This window comes from Chlamydotis macqueenii, chromosome W, assembly GCF_036417535.1.
Source record: "Chlamydotis macqueenii isolate bChlMac1 chromosome W, bChlMac1.mat, whole genome shotgun sequence".
Taxonomy (NCBI): domain Eukaryota; kingdom Metazoa; phylum Chordata; class Aves; order Otidiformes; family Otididae; genus Chlamydotis; species Chlamydotis macqueenii.
Window position 1 is genome coordinate 2,800,678 of NC_141592.1, and position 20,607 is coordinate 2,821,284.

At 48.4% G+C, this 20,607-nt stretch overlaps 1 protein-coding gene across 1 annotated transcript in view; it reads right to left on the reverse strand.

The window, feature by feature from the left end:
* Positions 1-1,189: 1,189 nt before the first annotated feature.
* LOC147596529 (polycomb group RING finger protein 3-like) overlaps positions 1,190-20,607 on the reverse strand; it is a 69,981-nt gene continuing 50,563 nt past the window's right edge. The window contains exons 7-8 of the mRNA XM_086769451.1: positions 6,438-6,575; positions 1,190-1,276 (exon numbers count right to left, since the gene is read on the reverse strand). Of these exons, the coding sequence (XP_086625577.1) occupies positions 1,190-1,276; positions 6,438-6,575 (225 nt within the window). The remainder of the gene's footprint in view (positions 1,277-6,437; positions 6,576-20,607) is intronic.

Genomic DNA, 20,607 nt, shown 5'->3' on the forward strand with positions numbered 1-20,607 from the left:
TAAGGATTTCTCCCTGTCCTTATCTCAAACCTCGAGCCGTTTTTCTTATATCATCTCCCCCTGTTCCCTCGGAGGGTGGGGGGAGTGAGAGAGAGACTGCGTAGTCTGGTCCCGATCCGGGCTGAACTACAACAGTAACTATGATTGAGCACGCGAGGGAATAAATGAATATACTGTATAAAGTTATTTGCTATTAATAATAGCTTGATTCTATTAATAAGAGCTTTATAAAAGCTGTTATTAATCAATAATGGTTGTGATCTGTGTCTCCCCCAAATGAATCCCCTATCAGGGTAAATGGAATTTACTATAAAAATCACTTCCTTTTGTTCATTCTAAACCTCATACCTACGAGTTTCACTTGATACTCTTCATCTCTTTTACCAAATAACAGTTTACAGTTGCTGCCTTTTCCATGCCACTCATGACTGTATAAATCTTCATGATATAGGTAAATAGTGGATTTATACAGAGGCACAGCAGTGCTCTTGTTTAGCTCTCTTTTTTTTCCTAATAATTTCCAGCATTTCATTTGGGTTTTTGTTGCACCACTACTGGGCTGACATCTTTATGTCTAACCCCAAAACCTGTTTTCTGTTTGATGGCAGTCAACTCAGAGCCCATCATTTTTATATATAAAGTTCAGATACATGTTTTCCCCAGCATGCTTCTCTACATTTACCCATATTAAACCCAGAGACCCACTCCCCAGCCTTGTTTATGCCTACTAAATATTGCTACAAGACTCTTGAACTGAAGAGGGGAGCAAAGTGAATTCATTCGCCTCCTTTAATGAGTATATCCAGCCTCTCTCTGAACATTTGTTTCTTCTGCATTGTAACCAGTTTCACAATCTACACAGAATAATATTAGTTGTATCTGACTGACATGGCTGAGAAAAATGTCCCTGTCAATGTCTTCAGCCATTACCTTATCCATTTTTAATTACTATCAAATTGACATCTGCCATCAACTTCCCCTTTTCCGTAGTGGCACATTTTAAATTTCCCCTCATTTTTCTCTTTTGAATTAAGAAAAATATCTATTTTTAAAGATAGTTTATTAGACATTTTAAATTATATATATTAACCATTTTGAAGTTATTGCAGTATAGGCCTGCATGAACTTTGTTCTTTAGTCAGCTAATGATTTTCATGGAACATGAAAATTTTGATAAAAAGCAGTTATGTCATACCTTAAATCTCCATCTAGTAACAACTACAAACTTGAGTGTGTGATCTTTGCCAAGAATCTCTTCATTGCATAATATATCCAGCTGATGTAAAAAGAAGAAATAATTAATTCACTGAGACACAGAACATGGCTTTGAATCAATACACTTCAGATAAGGCCCAATAAAAAGATCAAAGAAATAGAACTCAATTCTCATGTAAAGACATCTTTGTCCTTTGACATGCTATGAAAATTGTTTACACAGTACCCACCAAGTAACTTTCTACTTTGAAAATACATTTTTTTCTCCTGCTTATACATCATTGTTTAGGGCTTTTTTTTTTGCAGACACTTTATAGTTGTTTTTACTTTTCTATGTCAGCTTTGAAAGATCTTGATATTGGAAACAGCAAGGGTATGGACTCATAAGCAAATGTGAGATCATGTGACCAGCCATCAGCTGAATTGCAATAGATGATCATGCACATGATCTTAGCCTATTTGACTGCAAGGTGACATGTACTGAAAGGGTAAGTTGCCATGAAAGTGACATATGCTAATGTACTTTACCACAACCTGAGAAAGCTAAGAATATGCATGCAGTCCACTAACATGGATTAGCTGACAGACAACAACTCAAACCAGGATTTGTCTATAACATTCAGCCAAGTATTCACAAGGATCTTCCTCCTCAAAACATATTTTTCACTGGACATACCAATATACTGTTTCCACAGAAATACCATGTGCCCTTAAAGTGGGAGGGAGGACTCCTGAAATACAAGTACTGTTGAACAAACATTCTTATATTTCAATAAGAGCCAAGTAGGTTGTAAAACCAGAGATTGTAGCAGTGGAATAGTGAGTTTAAACACAAAAGCAAAAGGCGTAATGAGTAAGAAAGTAATCCAGCTTTCTGAAAGGTGTTAGGAATATTAACATAGATGCTAGATGGGCCAACCACAGGTGACATACAGCTGGATCTACTACTCACCAAAACAGGAAGAACTTTCTGGGGACATGATAATCAATGGCAGCCTTGGTTGTAGCAACCATGAAATAGTGAAGTTCAAGATCCTGAAGAAAGCAAGGAAATCAAGTAGCAGAGTACAGATCCTGGGCTTCAATAAAGCAGAAATTTGCTTTTTCAGGAAGCTAGGAAGTGGGATCTCATGAGAGGCAGCTCTGAAGGGCAAAGGAGCTCAAGAACTGACAGGTCTTTAAGGACAATGTCCTCCAAGCACAAGAACAGTCCTTTCCAGTACTCAGAAAAATTACTAGATGTATCAGGAGATGAGCTTGGCTCATGAGAAAAAAGGACATATAGAGGAGGTGGAAGTGAGGATAGGCTACAAAGGAGGAATATAAAAACATTGCCTGGGTATACAGGGATGGTTTGGGGAAAGCCTAAGATCACCTGGAGATGAAAGAGACAAGGGACATCAAGGGCAACAAGAAGAACTTCTACTGCTACATATCAATAAAAGAATAAACAAGGAAAATGTGAGCCCACTGCTGCATGGGGCGGACAATTTAGTGACAGTGTCTGCAGATAAGGTTGAGGTACTCAGTGCCTTCTTTGCCTTGGTTTTCACCAACAAGATCTCCCAGGCCTTTTTGTACCTAGAGACAGAGTTCAAGGAGGAGATGAATAGCCATTAGCAGAGGAGGATTGAGTAAGGGATCTATTGAGAAATCTCAACCCATACTAGTCCATGGGAACAGATGGGATACATCCAAGGGTGCCACAAGAGTCTGCTGATGTCGTTGTAAGGCCACACTATCATCACTGAAAGGTCACAGAGATCAAGGAAGGCACTCAATGACTGGAGAAATGTATGCATCTTGAAAAAGGCCAAGAAGGACTACCTAGGGAACTAGAGGCCAGTCAGCCTCACTTTGGTGATCACTGGGAAAGTCATGAAGTGAGTCCTCTTCGAAGCCATTTCTGGGCACATAAAGGCAAAGGTAAATCCATGCTGGCTATTACCAATCACCAAGGGAAACATTCAAGGCCAGGTTGGACGGGGCTCTGAGCAACCTGATGTGGTTGGAGATGTCCCTGCTCCTTGCAGGGGGGTTGGACTAGATGACCTTTGAAGGTCCCTTCCAACCCTAACTATTCTATGGTTCTATGATTCTATGAAGGGAAAAAAAAATCACGCTTGACCAACCTGATTGCCTTCTCTAATGAAATTACTAGATCCATGGATGGGAACAGTGGATGTTGTCAACCTTGACTTAAGCAAGGCTTTCAGCACCATCTTGCACAGCATCCTTGTATCCAAATTGGGACATTATGATCTGGATGGGTGGACTACCTGATAGGTGAAGACCCAGGTGGACTGTCAGGCTCAGATTGTAGTGGTTAACGGGTTGTACTCTACACAGAGGCCAGTGACATGCAGAGTATTGCAGGGGTCTATCCTGGGATTTGTGCTATTGAATGTCTATCAGTGAACTGGAGGAGGAGAAAGAATCTACCTCATCAAGCTTGTGGATGACACCAAACTAGGGAAGTGCAGCTGACACACTTGAGGACGGGGCTGCCATTCAGAGGGACCTAGACAGGCTAGAAGGATGAGCTGTCAAGAATCACATGAAATTCAACAAGAACAATGGCAAAGCTACAAGATGTTACAAGCTGGGTAGCAGCTCTGCTGAAAAGGACTTGGGGGTCCTGGTTGAAAGTAAGTTGAACCTGAATAAGCAGTGTGCTCTGTCAGTGATGAAGCCTAACAGGATACTGGGGTGTATCAACAGAAGCACAGTCAGTAAACTAGAGGGGGCTTATAAGAAAGATGGAGAGAGACTTTTTGCCAGGGCCTGTAGTGACAGGACAAGGGGCAACAGTTTTAAAATGAAAGAGGGTAGATTTAGATTGGATATAAGGAAGAAATTATTTATGATGAGGATGGTGAGACACTGGAACAGGTTGCCCAGAGAAGTTGTGGATGCCCCATCCCTGAAAGTGTTCAAGGCCAGATTAGAATGGGCTTTGAGCAACCTGATCTAGTGAAAGATGTTGTTGCTCATGGCAGGGAGGTTGGACTAGATGATATTTGAAGATCCTTCTATGATGGGGTTACAGCATCGGTAGATAAGGGACAGCCAACTGACATCATCTACCTGGACTTGTGCAAGGCATTTGACACTGTCCCACATGATATTCTTGTCTCTACACTGGAGAGACATGGATTCGACAGATGGACGACTTGGTGGATAAGGAATTGTCTGGATGGTCGCACACAAAGAATTGAGGTCAACAGCTCAATGCTTAAGTGGAGACCAGTGATGAGTGGCGTTCCTCAGGGGTCCGTATTGGGACCAACGCTGTTTAACATCTTTGTCGGCGACACGGACAGTGGGATAGAGTGCACCCTCAGCAAGTTGGCCAAGGACACCAAGCTGTGTGGTGCAGTCGACATGCTGGAAGGGAGGGATGCCATCCAGAGGGACCTCGACAGGCTGGAGAAGTGAGCCTGTGCCAACCCCATGAAGTTCAACCAGGCCAAGTGCAAGGTCCTGCACCTGGGTCATGGCAATCCCAGGCACAAACACAGGCTGGGCGGAGAATGGATTGAGAGCAGCCCTGAGGAGAAGGACTTGGGAGCGCTGGTGGACAAAAAGTTGGACATGAGCCAGTAATGTGCGCTTGCAGCCCAGAAAGCCAACCGCATCCTGGGCTGCATTAGAAGCATGGCCAGCAGGTCGAGGGAGGTGATTCTTCCCTTCTTCTCCACTCTCATGAGACCCCACCTGGAATACTGCGTCCAGCTCTGGAGCCCCCAACATAAGAAGGACATGGACCAGTTGGAGAGGGTCCAGAGGAGGGCCATGAAGATGATCAGAGGGCTGGAGCACCTCTCCTATGAGGACAGGTTGAGAGAGTTGGGGCTGTTCAGCCTGGAGAAGAGGAGGCTCCCGGGAGACCTTATAGCAGCCTTCCAGTACCTAAAAGTGGCTTATAAGAAAGATGAGGAGAAACTCTTTAGCAGGGCCTGTTGTGACAGGACGAGGGGTAATGGCTTTAAAATAGAAGGAAGCAGATTCAGATTAGATATTAAGAAAAAATTTTTACACTGAGGGTGGTAGAACACTGGAACAGGTTGCCCAGAGAGGTGGTGGAAGCCCCATCCCTGGAAACATTCAAGGCCAGGTTGGATGAGGCTTTGAGCAACCTGATCTGTTTGGAGATGTCCCTGCTCCTTTGCAGGAAGGTTGGACTAGATGGCCTTTAAAGGTCCCTTCCAACCCTAACTATTCTATGATTCTATGATCCCTTACAACCTTCCATTTTATGATTCTATGATTTGAAGTCATCAATGGAAACAGAGGAATTTCTAACTGGATATAAGGAGAAAAATCTCTACAAGGATAATTAAGCACCAGAACAAGTTGCCCAAAGAGGTCATGACATCACCATCCTTGGAAGTTTTCAAGATTGAGAGATGGCAGTCAGACTGGATAGAGGGGGACTGTGACTAATATCAACAAAGAGGGAACAGAGGCTGTGTTTTCACATGCCTGCCATTATGCGTTCTGCTTTTACAATCTGAAATAACAGAACTTGCAGAGAATAGAAAAGTCTCTTTTTTCACTCACCCTCCACCAGGATTTCTTCCCACCAATAGTCTGATTATGTACTCCCTGCAGGGAAGTTGGCACCAGCTGATACTATGCAAGGCTGAGTTTCACTCAGAGTAGAGAAGCAGAAGAAAAGTATATGTACTGCTTTCCATTAAATCAGTCTTTCAGTAGTATCCAAGTGTTATAATCCATTCTCTGCATTGAGTGAAAAATCTATGCTAGGGCAGCATATCCCTTCATTTAAGACCACCAAACAAAGTGTCTTGCAGGAGTCAGTTTTAACACAGGTGGAAAACACATAACCAAGTCCTTTGGTATGTTTTAAAACTAGTCATGGAACAACACACTGAGGTGCACTACCAACTCTGTATAAAGCCAAGAACCAGTAAGAGCTACATCTCCGTTGTACTGGAGGGAGAAAAAAAAAAAAAAGGAAGATGACTAGCATCCTTAAATTAAAAAGTGAGGGGTGGGGAGGTAAATTTGGAAAAAAATCTATTTGTTTGCATTCAGCTCCTCACCCTAAATGGCCATTTTCTGTTCCTTTATACTAAGAAATAGTGTGTGCTTCAGTTTTTTTTTTTAATTCGGTTGGAAAGAAAGACATTGTCTTGAAAATTATCCATAAGACTTTAATTTGCAAAAAAAAAAAAATTTAAACATTAAAACATTACCTCATTAAAAGAAGAAAGGTTAAGTTTTTTAGCAATGAACTTCTTTAGATGCAAGACTGTTGCTTGTGCTGAGCAGCGGATCCATTTTCGTTTCAATCCACGTAATTTGCTGCTATTGCATTCCAAGCAGATGCTTACCTTCAGGAAAAAGCAAACACAGTCAGAGCTAGTTGACAGAATTTTCTGGAGTCCTCATTATGCATTTCACACGCAGCATTTATTAGTCCAACAAAAAGGTGAAAATGTAGAATATCAGTATTCTTTAAAGCAAAATGCATGCAGTGTCATTTAAAAAAAAAAAGATTGTCTAGTATTTTGTCAACTTACTGTTAAGCAACATTCAACCGAAAAGGGATCTGGACAAACGTTCAAGGCAGAACTTAAGGGCTGCCTTGCTCCAGAGCTTTATTCTAACTTCAGAGGTCACAACTAGTTCACAAGAAGGCTATGTCAAGGCCAAAGAGAGCTATCTAATATGAAAACCTGTCAGGACCCTGAGTTCATTCCCCTCCTCCCTGGGGGTTTGCTTGCCTGAGCTCAGGGCCAATTTTGATGAGCAGCTGTACGACCATGAAACTGTTGTAAAGAAAGAGCAGTTTGAGAAAAAGCTTGAAGAATTTTCAGTGTGAACTCACTCTGCTCCACTTAGCAGCAGCATGCACTAACCAGGCATGTGCAAGACAACCAGGGGAACAGGCCCAGCCAGCATGGGTTCATGAAGAGCAGGCCCTGCTTGACCAACCTGATCTCCTTCTATGACCAGGTGACCTGCCTAGTGGACGACGGAAAGGCTGTGGATGTTGGCATCAACAGGTGGATGTTGGCACTTGGCCTTGTTGAACCTCATACAGTTCACCTTGGCCCATCGGTCCAGCCTGTCCAGATGCCTCTGCAGAGCCTTCCTGCCCTCGAGCAGATCGACACTCCCACCTGGCTCTCAAGTTCCAGAGCCCCATATCTGTTGTGTAAGGGCAACTGGCAAGGTGAGGGAGGCCAGGAGGGGATTCGCCTGCCGCCCCAAGCAGGAACCTGTTTCCATTCCGTGTGATTTGTCCCACCACATTTCAGTCATAGTTTAGCCCCGCTCAGGACCAAACTACACAGTCTCTTGCTCACTCCCCCCACCGTCTGAGGGAACAGGGAGAGATCACAGAATGATAGAATCATAGAATGGTTTGGGTGGGAAGGGACCTTCAAAGCCCATCCAGTCCAGCCCCCCTGCAAGGAGCAGGGACATCTCCAAACAGATCAGGTTGCTCAGAGCCCCGGCCAACCTGGCCTGGAATGTTTCCAGGGATGGGGCATCCACCGCCTCTCTGGGCAACCTGGGACAGTGTTCCACCACCCTCACTGTAAAAATTTTTTTCCTAATATCTAATCTAAATCTACTTCCTTCTATTTTGAAACCATCACCCCTCGTCCTGTCACAAAAGGCCCTAGTGAAGAGTTTCTCCCCATCTTTCCTGTAGGCCCCCTTGAGGTACTGGAAGGCCGCTATCAGGTCTCCCTGGAGCCTCCTCTTCTCCAGGCTGAACAGCCCCAACTCTCTCAGCCTGTCCTCACAGGAGAGGTGCTCCAGCCGTCTGATCATCTTCGTGGCCCTCCTCTGGACCCTCTCCAACTGGTCCATGTCCTTCTGATGTTGGGGGCTCCAGAGCTGGATGCAGTACTCCAGGTGGGGTCTCACAAGAGTGGAACAGAGAGGGAGAAACACCTCCCTCGACCTGCTGTTGCCATGTGCGAGGGGGGGTTGGGCCGCCGTCACTCCTGTCCGCTCGTCAGGGGGCTCGCTCTGGCCCGCTTGAGGGTGGGAGGGGGTAGCCTCTCTCTCCCTGCCCTTTTGCCTTCGCGGTTTGGCCACGGTTTTTGCTGCTTCAGGAAGGGTCCCCCGGCGCGATACTCCACTTTGGAGTCCTTCGCCTCAGTGGCTTTGCTGAAAAAATCACTGGACTGTGTATGACCTCAGTTACTACCATCTCTGGACCTGACTTCAACTTGCCCATTTAACTTTTTGGCTTAATCTTGGACCTGCCTCTTCACTGAAGATATACCTGGTAATCACTGGACTGTGGCTGAATCTGCTCACTGTCACCAGACCTGCTATGCTCTCCTTATTCAGGTATTGTGGGACTGTACCCCTTGTTGGTGAGGTCAGTGTCCTGCCTGCCTTGCTGTCACTCTTGGCTTCTGGCTTGCCTGCCCTTATGCAGCAGTCTGCTCTTGCTGCTCCCTGACAAAACCATTATCATTTTTTAATGACTGTTTCTAATTTAACTTCTGAATCCAGTAACATAGTTTAATACTTAAGGCATGTTTTAAAATAATATTTTGAACTTTTGAAATTACTAATGCAGATGATGTAACAAATTTTTGAAGTTCAAAAGATTATATAGGAAAAAAATGGCCTTTTGATCTCTGCTTCGGTTCCCTCTTTTCTCAATCATCTGTTTTCTTTATTTAGTCTAAGCTCTTTAGGATAAGTTTTATTCTGTGCACTTAAATGATCTAGTACAAAGCACAATCCATCTGAATACTACCATTACACTATCATTAAATGGAAAATTAATCCAAATTTAATTTACTCTGGACACAGTTAGCAGGGAAACATGAAGGCAGTGACTTGTGTAATACAACAGCAAGTTTCATACTCAAACAGGTTTTGTGTTTAAAACTTGACACTAAATAATAAGTAAAAAAAGATTTTTTCATTCTACTTATTGAAACATATTCAGAACTGATGCACCAGAGTAGCATGGGAGTAGACTCAGATAAAGGTCCAAGATGACTTGAAATCTAGCTGAGATGAAAGCCAACACAGAGTTTAGCCATTACTCAGGAAACTCATAAATAGTTATAACTATCAAATCTTAATGAAATTCTCAAAACCAAATGTCCTGGTTTCAGCTGGGATGGAGTTAATTTTCCTCGCAGTAGCTGACATATTTTAAATTTCTTATCTGAAGAATATTGATAAACACACTGATGTTATGAGTTGTTGCTAAAGAGACCAAGGACTTGGTTCGATTTCCCAGGTCTTGCTAATGTGCAGGTGCAGGAAGCTGGGAGGGATATAGCCCTAAGGGCTGAGATAAGGACAGATCTGAACATAGCCAGCAAGTCGGCCAAGAAGGCCAACAGCATCCTGGCTTGCACCAGGAACAGTGAGGCCAGCAGGAGCAGGGAAGTGATCGTGCCCCTGTACTCAGCACTGGTGAGGCCACACCTCAAATACTGTGTGCAGTTTTGGGCCCCTCACTACAAGAAAGACGTTGAGGTGCTGGAGTGCATCCAGAGAAGGGCAACGAAGCTGGTGAGGGGTCTGCAGCACAAGTCCTGTGAGGAGCGGCTGAGGGAACTGGGGTTGTTTAGTCTGGAGAAGAGGAGGCTGAAGGGAGACCTCATTGCTCTCTACAGCTACCTGAAAGGAGGGTGTACGGAGGCAGGTGTTGGTCTCTTCTCCCAAATAACTAGTGATAGCAGGAGAGGAAATGGCCTCAAGTTGTGGCAAGGGAGGTTTAGGTTGGATATTAGGAAACACTTCTGTACTGCAAGAGTGGTCAGGCACTGGAACAGGCTGCCCAGGGCAGTGGTGGAGTCACCATCCCTGGAGGCATTCAAAGAACGTGTAGATGTGGCACTCCAGGACATGGTTTAGCGTGGTGGTATTAGGGTGACGGTTGGACTTGATGATCTTGGAGGTCTTTTCCAACCTTACATATTCTATGATTCTATGATTCAAGGGAATTCCTGTTGCTCCAGCCAGCAAGTTAGCTTCATTGGAGGCCCAGCGTAAGTGGCTCTGTGCTAACACAAGTAGCATGGGGAACAAACAGGAAGAGTTAGAGATGTGTGCATGCCTGCAGGGCTACGACGTTGTTGGCATCACGGAGACGTGGTGGGATGGCTCCTATGACTGGAGGGGGTGTCATGCTCTATGTCAGTGACCAGCTGGAGTGCGTGGAGCTCCGCCTGGGAATGGATGAGGAGCCGACCGAGAGCTTATGGGTCAGGATTAAAGGGAGGGCAGGGACAGGCGACATTACAGTGGGGGTCTGCTACAGGTCACGTGACTAGGAGGACTGAGCAGATGAGGCCCTCTATAGACAGATAGGAGCAGCCTCACGGTCACAAGCCCTGGTCCTCATAGGGGACTTGAACCACCCCAATATCTGTTGGCAGGACAACACAGCAGGGTATAAAGAAATCCATGAGGTTCCTGGAATGTATGGATGATAACTTCCTCCTGCAAGTGATAGAGGAGCCAACGAGGAGAGGTGCTATGCTGGACCTTGTTCTCACCAACAGGGAGGGGCTGGTGGGGAATGTGGAGCTCAAGGGCAGCCTTGGCCGCAGTGACCATGAGATGGTGGAGTTCAAGATCCTTAGGGCAACGAGGAGGACGTGTAGCAAGCTCTCTGCCCTGGACTCAGGAGAGCAGACTTTGGCCTCTTCAGGGACCTGCTCTGCAGAGTACCATGGGATACAGCCCTGGAGGGAAGAGGGGCCCAACAAGGATATTCAAGGATGACCTCCTCCAAGCTCAGGAGAGATGCATTCCAACAAAGAGGAAGGAGGCCTGCAAGGATCAACCAGGAGCTCCTGGACCAACTGAAAACCAAAAAAGAAGCCTACAGAAGAAGGTGGAAGAAAGGACAGGTAGCCTGGGAGGAATACAGAGAGGTTGTCCGAGCGGCCAGGGATCAGGTAAGGAACACTAAAGCCCTGACAGAATTCAATCTGGCTAGGGATGTCGAAGACTAAAAAAAAAAAAAAAAGCTTCTTTAGGTACGTCAGGTATAAAAGGAAGACCAGGGAGAATGTGATGAGGACCCTGTCCGGAAGGGAGACCTGGTTACCTGGGACATGGAGAAGGCTGAGGAACTCAACAACTTTTTTCCTTCAGTCTTCACTGATAAGGGCTCTAGCCACATTGCCCAAGTTGTGGAAGGCAAAATCAGGGAAGGGGAGAATGAAGGACTGCCCCCTGTAGGAGAAGAGCTGGTTCAGGAACATCTGAGGAACCTGAAGGTGCAAAAGTCCATGGGACCTGATGAGATGCATCCGCGGGTCCTGAGGGAACTGGCGGATAAAGTTGCCAAGCCACTGGCCATCATATTTGAGAAGTCATGGCAGTCTGGTCAGGTTTCCGATGACTGGAAAAGGGGAAACATAACCCCCATTTTTAAAAAGGGGAACAAGGAAGACCCGGGCAACTACAGGCCGGTCAGCCTCACCTCTGTGCCTGGCAAGGTCATGGAGCAGATTCTCCTGGAAACCATGCTAAGGCACATGGAGAGCAAGGAGGTGGTTGGTGACAGCCAACGTGGCTTCACTAAGGGCAGATCATGCCTGACCAATTTGGTGGCCTTCTATGACTGAGTTACAGCATCGGTGGACAAGGGACAAGCAACTGATGTCATCTACCTGGACTGATGACATCTACCTGTCAAATGCTGGCAAAGCATTTGACACTGTCCCGCACAACATCCTTCTCTCTAAACTGGAGAAACATGGATTTGATGGATGGACCACTCAGTGGATAAGGAATTGGCTGGATGGCTGCACTCAGAGAGTGGTGGTCAATGGCTCAATGTCCATGTGGAGACCGGTCACGAGTGGCGTCTCTCAGGGGTCCGTGCTGGGCCCGGCCCTGTTCAACATCTTTGTCGGCGACATGGACAGTGGGATAGAGTGCACCCTCAGCAAGTTCGCCGATGACACCAAGCTGTGTGGTGCTGTCAACATGCTGGAAGGGAGGGATGCCATCCAGAGGGACCTTGACAGGCTGGAGAGGTGGCCCATGAGAACCTCATGAAGTCCAACCAGGCCAAGTGCAAGGTCCTGCACCTGGGTCATGGGAATCCCAGGCACAAATACAGGCTGGGTGGGGAATGGATCAAGAAGAGCCCTGAGGAGAAGGACTTGGGAGTGCTGGTGGATGAGAAGCTCAACATGAGCCGGCAATGCGCCCTTGCGGCCCAGAAGGCCAACCACATCCTGGGTTGCATCAAGAGATGTGTGGCCAGCAGGTCGAGGGAGGTGATTCTGCCCCTCTACTCTGCCCTGGTGAGACCCCACCTGGAGTACTGAGTCCAGTTCTGGAGCCTCCAACATAAGAAGGACATGGACCAGTTAGAGAAGGTCCAGAGGAGGGCCACGAAGATGATCAGAGGGCTGGAGCACCTCTCCTATGAACACAGGCTGAGAGAGTTGGGGCTGTTCAGCCTGGAGAAGAGGAGGCTCCGGGGAGACCTTAGAGCAGTCTTCCAGTACCTCAAGGGGGCCTACAGGAAAGATGGGGAGAGGCTGTCGTTTTGGTCATCGCTGGCCACAGTGTTGTTTTATTTGCTCTCAGAGCTGTTCTTGGAGCTGTATTGGGCAGCATCCTATTTGCCTTATATGCTGTTTGCTGATGTTTATATACAGTTTATAAATTCTGGAATTAAAGATATCGCTCTGCTGTGCTGTGTGGCACTGTCTGTTTTGGTGAGATCATTGGTAACAGAACCAGTTTCGTACTTGTATTCAGTGGTGGCAGACAGTGTGCAGAGCGAAGCAGCAGCGGCAGCTTCATCCAGGTATTCCAGGAGTTATGTCATGCATGTTGTGTGAAATTTTACCTTTTGATTTGTTCCGGGAAGCCCAGCCATTGGGGGAACATCTGTTTACAGCTTCCCCCTCTTCGTCAGGCTAATTTCAACAGCTTGTGAGAATTTTGAATACCCTTGGGATACGCCAACCACCACATTCATGTTGGCAGGTCTTTGGCAGCTACCTCAGATCTTGATCTTCATTAAGTTTAAACAACTGTTTAAGAATACTGTGGCTGCCATAACCCTGGCAGCAGGCACTGCAGATGTTCCAATCCTCACCAGAGATGCTGTGGCTATTCCAATCTCCGCTAGATAGTCTGTGGCTACTCCAAACTCTGCTATAGACACTGCAGCTACTTCAGCCCCCACGACAGGCACTGCAGCTACCCCAATTCCTGCTACGGACACTGCGATTACTTCAGCCCATACAATGGGCACTGCAGCTAATCCAACCACAGCATGCAGCACCACAGATGAACCAAAGATCCAACCTGCACCAGTACCAGTTGCCCCTGTACAGAAGAAATACACCAAAAAATCAGTTCGCATAGTGAAAGATGATGATGAACCAGGGCCATCACAAGAACAGGGAGAGGCAGAAGCAGAGGCAGTCACCCGGTCCCTATCCCTGAGTGAGCTGTGACATATGCAAAAAGATTTCAGCCGTCATCAAGGTGAGCAACTTGTCACCTGGTTGCTCCGATGCTGGGACAGAGGGGCCAGTAGCCTGGAATTAGAAGGCAGGGAAGCCAGGCAGCTGGGATCCCTGTCTAGGGAAGCGGCCATTGACAGGACGATTGGAAGAGAGTCAGCAGCCTGCAGCCTCTGGAGGCGACTCCTGTCAGGTGTGAGGGACAGGTATTTCTTTAAGGAAGATATTGTATGCCACCCAAGCAAATGGACCGCTATGGAGAGAGGTATCCAGGGGATACCTCTCTCGAGGATGGGGACGGACAGGGGACGTTACGGTGGGGGTCTGTTACAGGCTGCCTGGCCAGGAGGACAGAGCAGACGAAGTGCTCTATAGGCAGATAGGAGCAGCCTCACGGTCACAGGCCCTGGTCCTCATGGGGGACTTGAACCACCCTGACATCTGTTGGAGAGACAACACGGCAGGGCACAGGCAGTCCAGGAGGTTCCTGGAATGCGTGGATGACAACTTCCTCCTGCAGGCGATAGAGGAGCCGACAAGGAGGGGTGCCATGTTCGACCTTGTGCTCACCAACAGGGAGGGGCTGGTGGGGGATGTGAAACTGAAGGACAGCCTTGGCTGCAGCGACCATGACACGGTGGAGTTCAAGATCCACGGGGCAACAAGGAAAATACACGGCAAGCTCTCAGCCCTAGACTTCAGGAAGGCGGACTTTGGCCTCTTCAGGGACCTGATGGGCCAAGTGCCATGGGAGGCGGCCCTGGAGGGAAGAGGGGCCCAGGAAAGTTGGTCCATATTCAAGGAGCACCTCCTCCAAGCTCAGCAGAGGTGCATCCCGATGAAAAACAAGTCGGGCAAAAAGGCCAGGAGGCCGGCGTGGATGAGCAAGGAGCTCCTGGACCAACTGAAAGTGAAAAAGGAAGCCTAGAGAGGGTGGAAGTGGGGACAGGTAGCCTGGGAGGTCTACAAAGAGGCTGTGCGAGTGGCCAGGGATAAGGTAAGGAAGGCCAAAGCCCTGGCAGAACTGAATCTGGCCAGGGATATAAAATGTAACAGGAAGAGCTTTTATAGGTATGTAGGGGACAAAAGAAAGTCCAGGGTAAATGTAGGCCCCCTCCAGAAGGGAACTGGTGTCCTGGTTACCCAGGACATGGAGAAGGCTGAGGTTCTCAATGACTTTTTTGCCTCAGTCTTCACCGGCAAGAGTTCCTGTCCCACCGCCCAAGCTGTAGAAGGTGCAAGCAGGGACGGCGAGGATGAAGAACCGCCCATTGTACTCGAAGAGCAGGTTCGGGAACATCTAAGGAACCTGAAGGTGCACAAGTCCATGGGTCCTGATGAGATCCATCCTCGGGTCCTGAGGGAACTGGCGGATGAAGTTGCCAAGCCACTGGCCATCATATTTGAGAAGTCGTGGCGGTCTGGTGAAGTCCCTGATGACTGGAAGAGGGGGAACATAACCCCAATTTTTAAAAAGGAGAACAAGGAACACCCAGGTAACTACAGGCCGGTCAGCCTCACCTCTGTGCCTGGCAAGGTCATGGAGCAGATTCTCCTGGAAACCATGCTAAGGCACATGGAGAGCAAGGAGGTGGTTGGTGACAGCCAACATGGCTTCACCAAGGGCAGATCGTGCCTGACCAATTTGGTGGCCTTCTATGACGGGGTGACGGCATCGGTGGACAAGGGACGAGCAACTGACATCATCTACCTGGACTTGTGCAAAGCTTTTGACACTGTCCCACACGACATCCTTCTCTCTAAACTGGAGAGGCATGGGTTTGATGGACGGACCACTCGGTGGATAAGGAGTTGGCTGGATGGCCGCACTCAGAGAGTGGTGGTCAACGGCTCAATGTCCAGGTGGAGACCGGTCACGAGTGGCGTCCCTCAGGGGTCCGTGCTGGGCCTGGCCCTGTTCAACATCTTTGTCGGCGACATGGACAGTGGGATAGAGTGCACCCTCAGCAAGTTCGCCGACGACACCAAGCTGTGTGGTGCCGTCAACTCGCTGGAAGGGAGGGATGCCATCCAGAGGGACCTGGACAGGCTGGAGAGGTGGGCCTGTGCCAACCTCATGAAGTTCAACCAGGCCAAGTGCAAGGTCCTGCACCTGGGTCACGGCAATCCCAGGCACAAACACAGGCTGGGCGGGGAATGGATGGACAGCAGCCCTGAGGAGAAGGACTTGGGAGTGCTGGTGGATGAGAAGCTCAACATGAGCAGGCAATGCGCCCTCGCGGCCCAGAAGGCCAACCGCATCCTGGGCTGCATCAAGAGAAGCGTGGCCAGCAGGTTGAGGGAGGTGATTCTGCCCCTCTACTCTGCCCTGGTGAGACCCCACCTGGAGTACTGTGTCCAGTTCTGGAGCCCCCAGCACACGAAGGACATGGACCAGTTGGAGAAGGTCCAGAGGAGGGCCACGAAGATGATAAAAGGGCTGGAGCACCTCTCTTATGAGGACAGGCTGAGAGAGATGGGGCTGTTCAGCCTGGAGAAGAGGAGGCTCCGGGGAGACCTGATAGCGGTCTTCCAGTACCTCAAGGGGGCCTACAAGAAAGATGGGGAAAGGCTGTTTAGTAGGGCCTGTTGCGATAGGACGAGAGGTAATGGTTTTAAAATAGAGGGGGTGTCGTAGTTCAGCCCCGATCGGACCAGACTACGCAGTCTCTCTCTCACTCCCCCCACCTTCCGAGAGAACAGGGGGAGAAAATATAAGGAAAAACGGCTCGAGGTTTGAGATAAGGACAGGGAGAAATCCTTAAAGTTACCGTCACGGGCAAAACAGACTCGACTTGGGGAAAACTATTCATTTATTACTACAAACAGCAGGATAATGAGACAGAGAACAAGATAACCTCCATCCACCCCTCCCTCTTCCCAGGCTTAACATTATCTCTGTCTCCTTCCCCCCCCGAGCGGCACAGGGGGGAAGAGGGAATGGGGGTTGCAGTCAGTTCATCATATGTTGTTTTATGCCGCTGCTTCATGGTCGGGGGAAGAACTCCTCACATTCCTCCCCTGCTCCATCGTGGGAGCCACCTTAGGCCCCCCCCCCGCTACTAAACAAAACCACGACAGGGGGGTAGATTTAGATTGGATATTAGGAAAAAAAATTTTATGATGCGGGTTATAGAACACTGGAACAGGTTGCCCAGAAAGGTGGTGGAGGCCCCATCTCTGGAAACGTTCAAGGCCAGGCTGGATGAGGCTCTGAGCAACCTGACCTAGTCAGGGATGTCCCTGCTCCTTGCAGGGGGTTGGACTAGATGACCTTTGAAGGTCCCTTCCAACCCTAACCATTCTATGATTCTATAATCCAGTTTCTGAGGGAATTAGCTGTTTGAGAGCTGATTTATCATAACCTGGATGACCCACGGACATCTGTAGATCCAGATGAAATTGAATGCACCCGACCCATGTGGCAGAAATTTGTACAGAGTGCACCATCATCGTATGCCAACTCATTGGCAGCAATGAGTTGGAAAGATGATGAGATGCCACCAGTACCTGCAGTGGCTAACCAGCTCCGACAATATGAAGACAATCTCTCTTCCTCAATATGGGCCTGCATCTTGGCTAAGGAAAGACTGACTGAAAATGCAAAAACTATTTGAAAAACTATCTCAGGAGTTTCAGAAATGCGAAGAGGATAGGTCTTACTCCCCACCTGCACGGACCAATATCTCAGCTATTAGAAGACAACCTCCTCCTGCTCAAGAGAGATGGTACACGTGGCGAGGTACCCTGTGGTTTACCTTGTATGACCAAGGAGAGGACATGAGGGAGTGGGATGGGAAGCCTACCTCTGCCCTAGAGGCCCGGGTATGTGAGTTGCGTGGAAAAAACATTGGAAATGTGGGATAGAGTGCACCCTCAGCAAGTTCGCCAACAACACCAAGCTGTGTGGTGCCGTCGACTCGCTGGAAGGGAGGGATGCCATCCAGAGGGACCTGGACAGGCTGGAGAGGTGGGCCCGTGCCAACCTCATGAAGTTCAACCAGGCCAAGTGTAAGGTCCTGCATCTGGGTCGTGGCAATCCCAAGCACAAATACAGGCTGGGCGGGGAATGGATGGAGAGCAGCCCTGAGGAGAAAGACCTGGGAGTGTTGGTAGACGAGAGGTTCAACATGAGTGGGCAATGCGCCCTTGCGGCCCAGAAGGCCAACCACATCCTGGGCTGCATCAAGAGGAGCGTGGCCAGCAGGTCGAGGGAGGTGATTCTGCCCCTCTACTCTGCCCTGGTGAGACCCCACCTGGAGTACTGCGTCCAGTTCTGGAGTCCCCAACATCAGAAGGACATGGACCAGTTGGAAAGGGTCCAGAGGAGGGCCACAAAGATGATCAGAGGGCTGGAGCACCTCTCCTATGAGGACAGGCTGAGAGAGTTGGGGCTGTTCAGCCTGGAGAAGAGGAGGCTCCGGGGAGACCTGAGAGCGGTCTTCCAGTACCTCAAGGGGGCCTACAGGAAAGATGGGGAGAAGCTGTTCAGTAGGGCCTGTTGTGATAGAACAAGGGGTAATGGGTTTAAATTAGAAGGAGGTAGGTTTAGATTAGATATTAGAAAAAAATTTTTTACAATGAGAGTTGTAGAGCACTGGAACAGGTTGCCCAGAGAGGTGGTGGATGCCCCATCCCTGGAATCGTTCAAGGCCAGGCTGGATGAGGCTCTGAGCAACCTGATCTAGTCAGGGATGTCCCTGCTCCTTGCAGGGGGGTTGGACTAGATGACCGTTGAAGGTCCCTTCCAACCCTAACCATTCTATGATTCTATGATTCTATGATTCTACGAAATAGAAGTTCTCCCTGGAAAATTGTTGCACCAGTCTCCAATAGGCAGAGTAGAAAGAATAGCCTTACTTCTGACCCTCTCAAAGAGACTTCTGATGCATATTTAAAATAAACGAACAATGAATACTATGAACAGGACTAGAGGGCCCTGCCTCCAGCCAGGCGGAGGAGAGGGATAACAGAGTTTATTGGACTGTGTGGATCCGATGGCCTGGCATGTCAGACCCACAAGAGCAGAAAGCTCTAATAGACACTGGTGCACAGTGTACCCTGATGCCATCAAGCTCTAAAGGGGCAGAACCCATTTGTATTTCTGGAGTGACAGGAGGATCCCAACAGCTGACTGTGCTGGAGGCTGAAGTGAGTTTGACTGGGAATGAGTGGCAAAAGCACCCCATAGTGACTGGCCCAGATGCTCTGTGCATTCCTGGTATAGATACCTCAGGAGTGGGTATTTCAAAGACCCAAAAGGGCACCGGTGGCTTTTGGTACAGCCACCGTGGAGACAGAGGAAATTAAACAGCTGTCTACCTTGTCTGGCCTCTCAGAGGATCCTTCTGTTGTGGGGTTGTTGAGGGTGGAAGAACAACAGGTGACAATTGCTACCACAACTGTGCACTGGTGGCAATATTGCACCAACCGAGACTCCCTGATCCCCATCCATAAGCTGATTCATCAGCTGGAGAGCCAGGGAGTGATCAGCAAGTCCCGCTCACCCTTTAACAGTCCCATATGGCCAGTGAGAAAATCAAGTGGAGAGTGGAGGTTAACAGTGGACTATCGTGGCCTGAATGAGGTTACACCACCACTGAGTGCTGCCGTGCCGGACATGCTAGAACTTCAGTAGGAACTGGAGTCAAAAGCAGCCAAGTGGTACGCCACCATTGATATCGCCAATGCGTTCTTCATCCCTTTGGCAGCAGAATGCAGGCCACAGTTTGCTTTCACTTGGAGGGGGGTCCAGTACACCTGGCATCGACTGCCCCAGGGGTGGAAACACAGCCCCACCATTTGCCATGGGCTGATCCAGACTGTATTAGAAAAGGGTGGAGCTCCAGAGCACCTGCAATACATTGATGGCATCATCGTATGGGGCAACACAGCAGAAGAAGTTTATGTAAAAGGGGAGAAAATAATCCAAATCCTTCTGAAAGCGGGTTTTGCGATTAAACAAAGCAAAATCAAAGGGCCTGCACAAGAGATCCAGTTCTTAGGAGTAAAATAGTTAGATAGACATTGTCACATTCCAATGGAAGTGGTCAACAAAGTAACAGCCATGTCTCCACCAACTAAAAAAAAGCAAACACAAGCTTTCCTGGGCATTGTGGGTTTCTGGAGGATGCATATTCCAAATTACAGTGTGGTTGTAAGCCATCTCTATGAAGTGACCCGAAAGAAGAATGATTCCAAATGGGGCCCTGAACAACGACAAGCCTTTGAACAAATTCATGCAGTAGCTCTTGGGCCAGTCCAGGCAGAACAAGAAGTGAAAAACATCCCCTACACCGCAGCCGGGGAGAATGGCCCTACCTGGAGTCTCTGGCAGAGAACACCAGGGGAGACTCGTGGTCGACCCCTTGGGTTTTGGAGCCAGGGATATAGAGGATCCGAGGCCTGCTATACTCCAACTGAAAAAGAGATACTGGAAGAAAGCACCAGGGGAGACTTGAAGTCTCTGTACTCCAACGGAAAAAGAAATATTGGATGCATATGAAGCTTCTTCAGAAGTGGTTGGTACTGAAGCACAGCTCATCCTGGCACCCCGACTGCCAGTGCTGGGCTGGATGTTCAAAGGAAGGGTCCCCTCTGCGCATCATGCAACGGATGCTACATGGAGCAAGTGGGTTGCACAGATCACACAGCGAGCCCGAATAGGAAACCCCAGTCGCCCAGGGATCTTAGAAGTAAACACAGATTGGCCAGAAGGCAAAGATTTTGGAAAGCCACCAGAGGAAGAGGTGACGCATGCTGAAGAAGCCCCACCATACAACAACCTCCCAGAAAATGAGAGGCGAGATGCCCTGTTCACTGATGGATCCTCTCGTATTGTGGGAAAACATCGAAAGTGGAAAGCTGCTGTGTGGAGTCCTACACGACGAGTGGCAGAAGCCACTGAAGGCCAAGGTGAATCAAG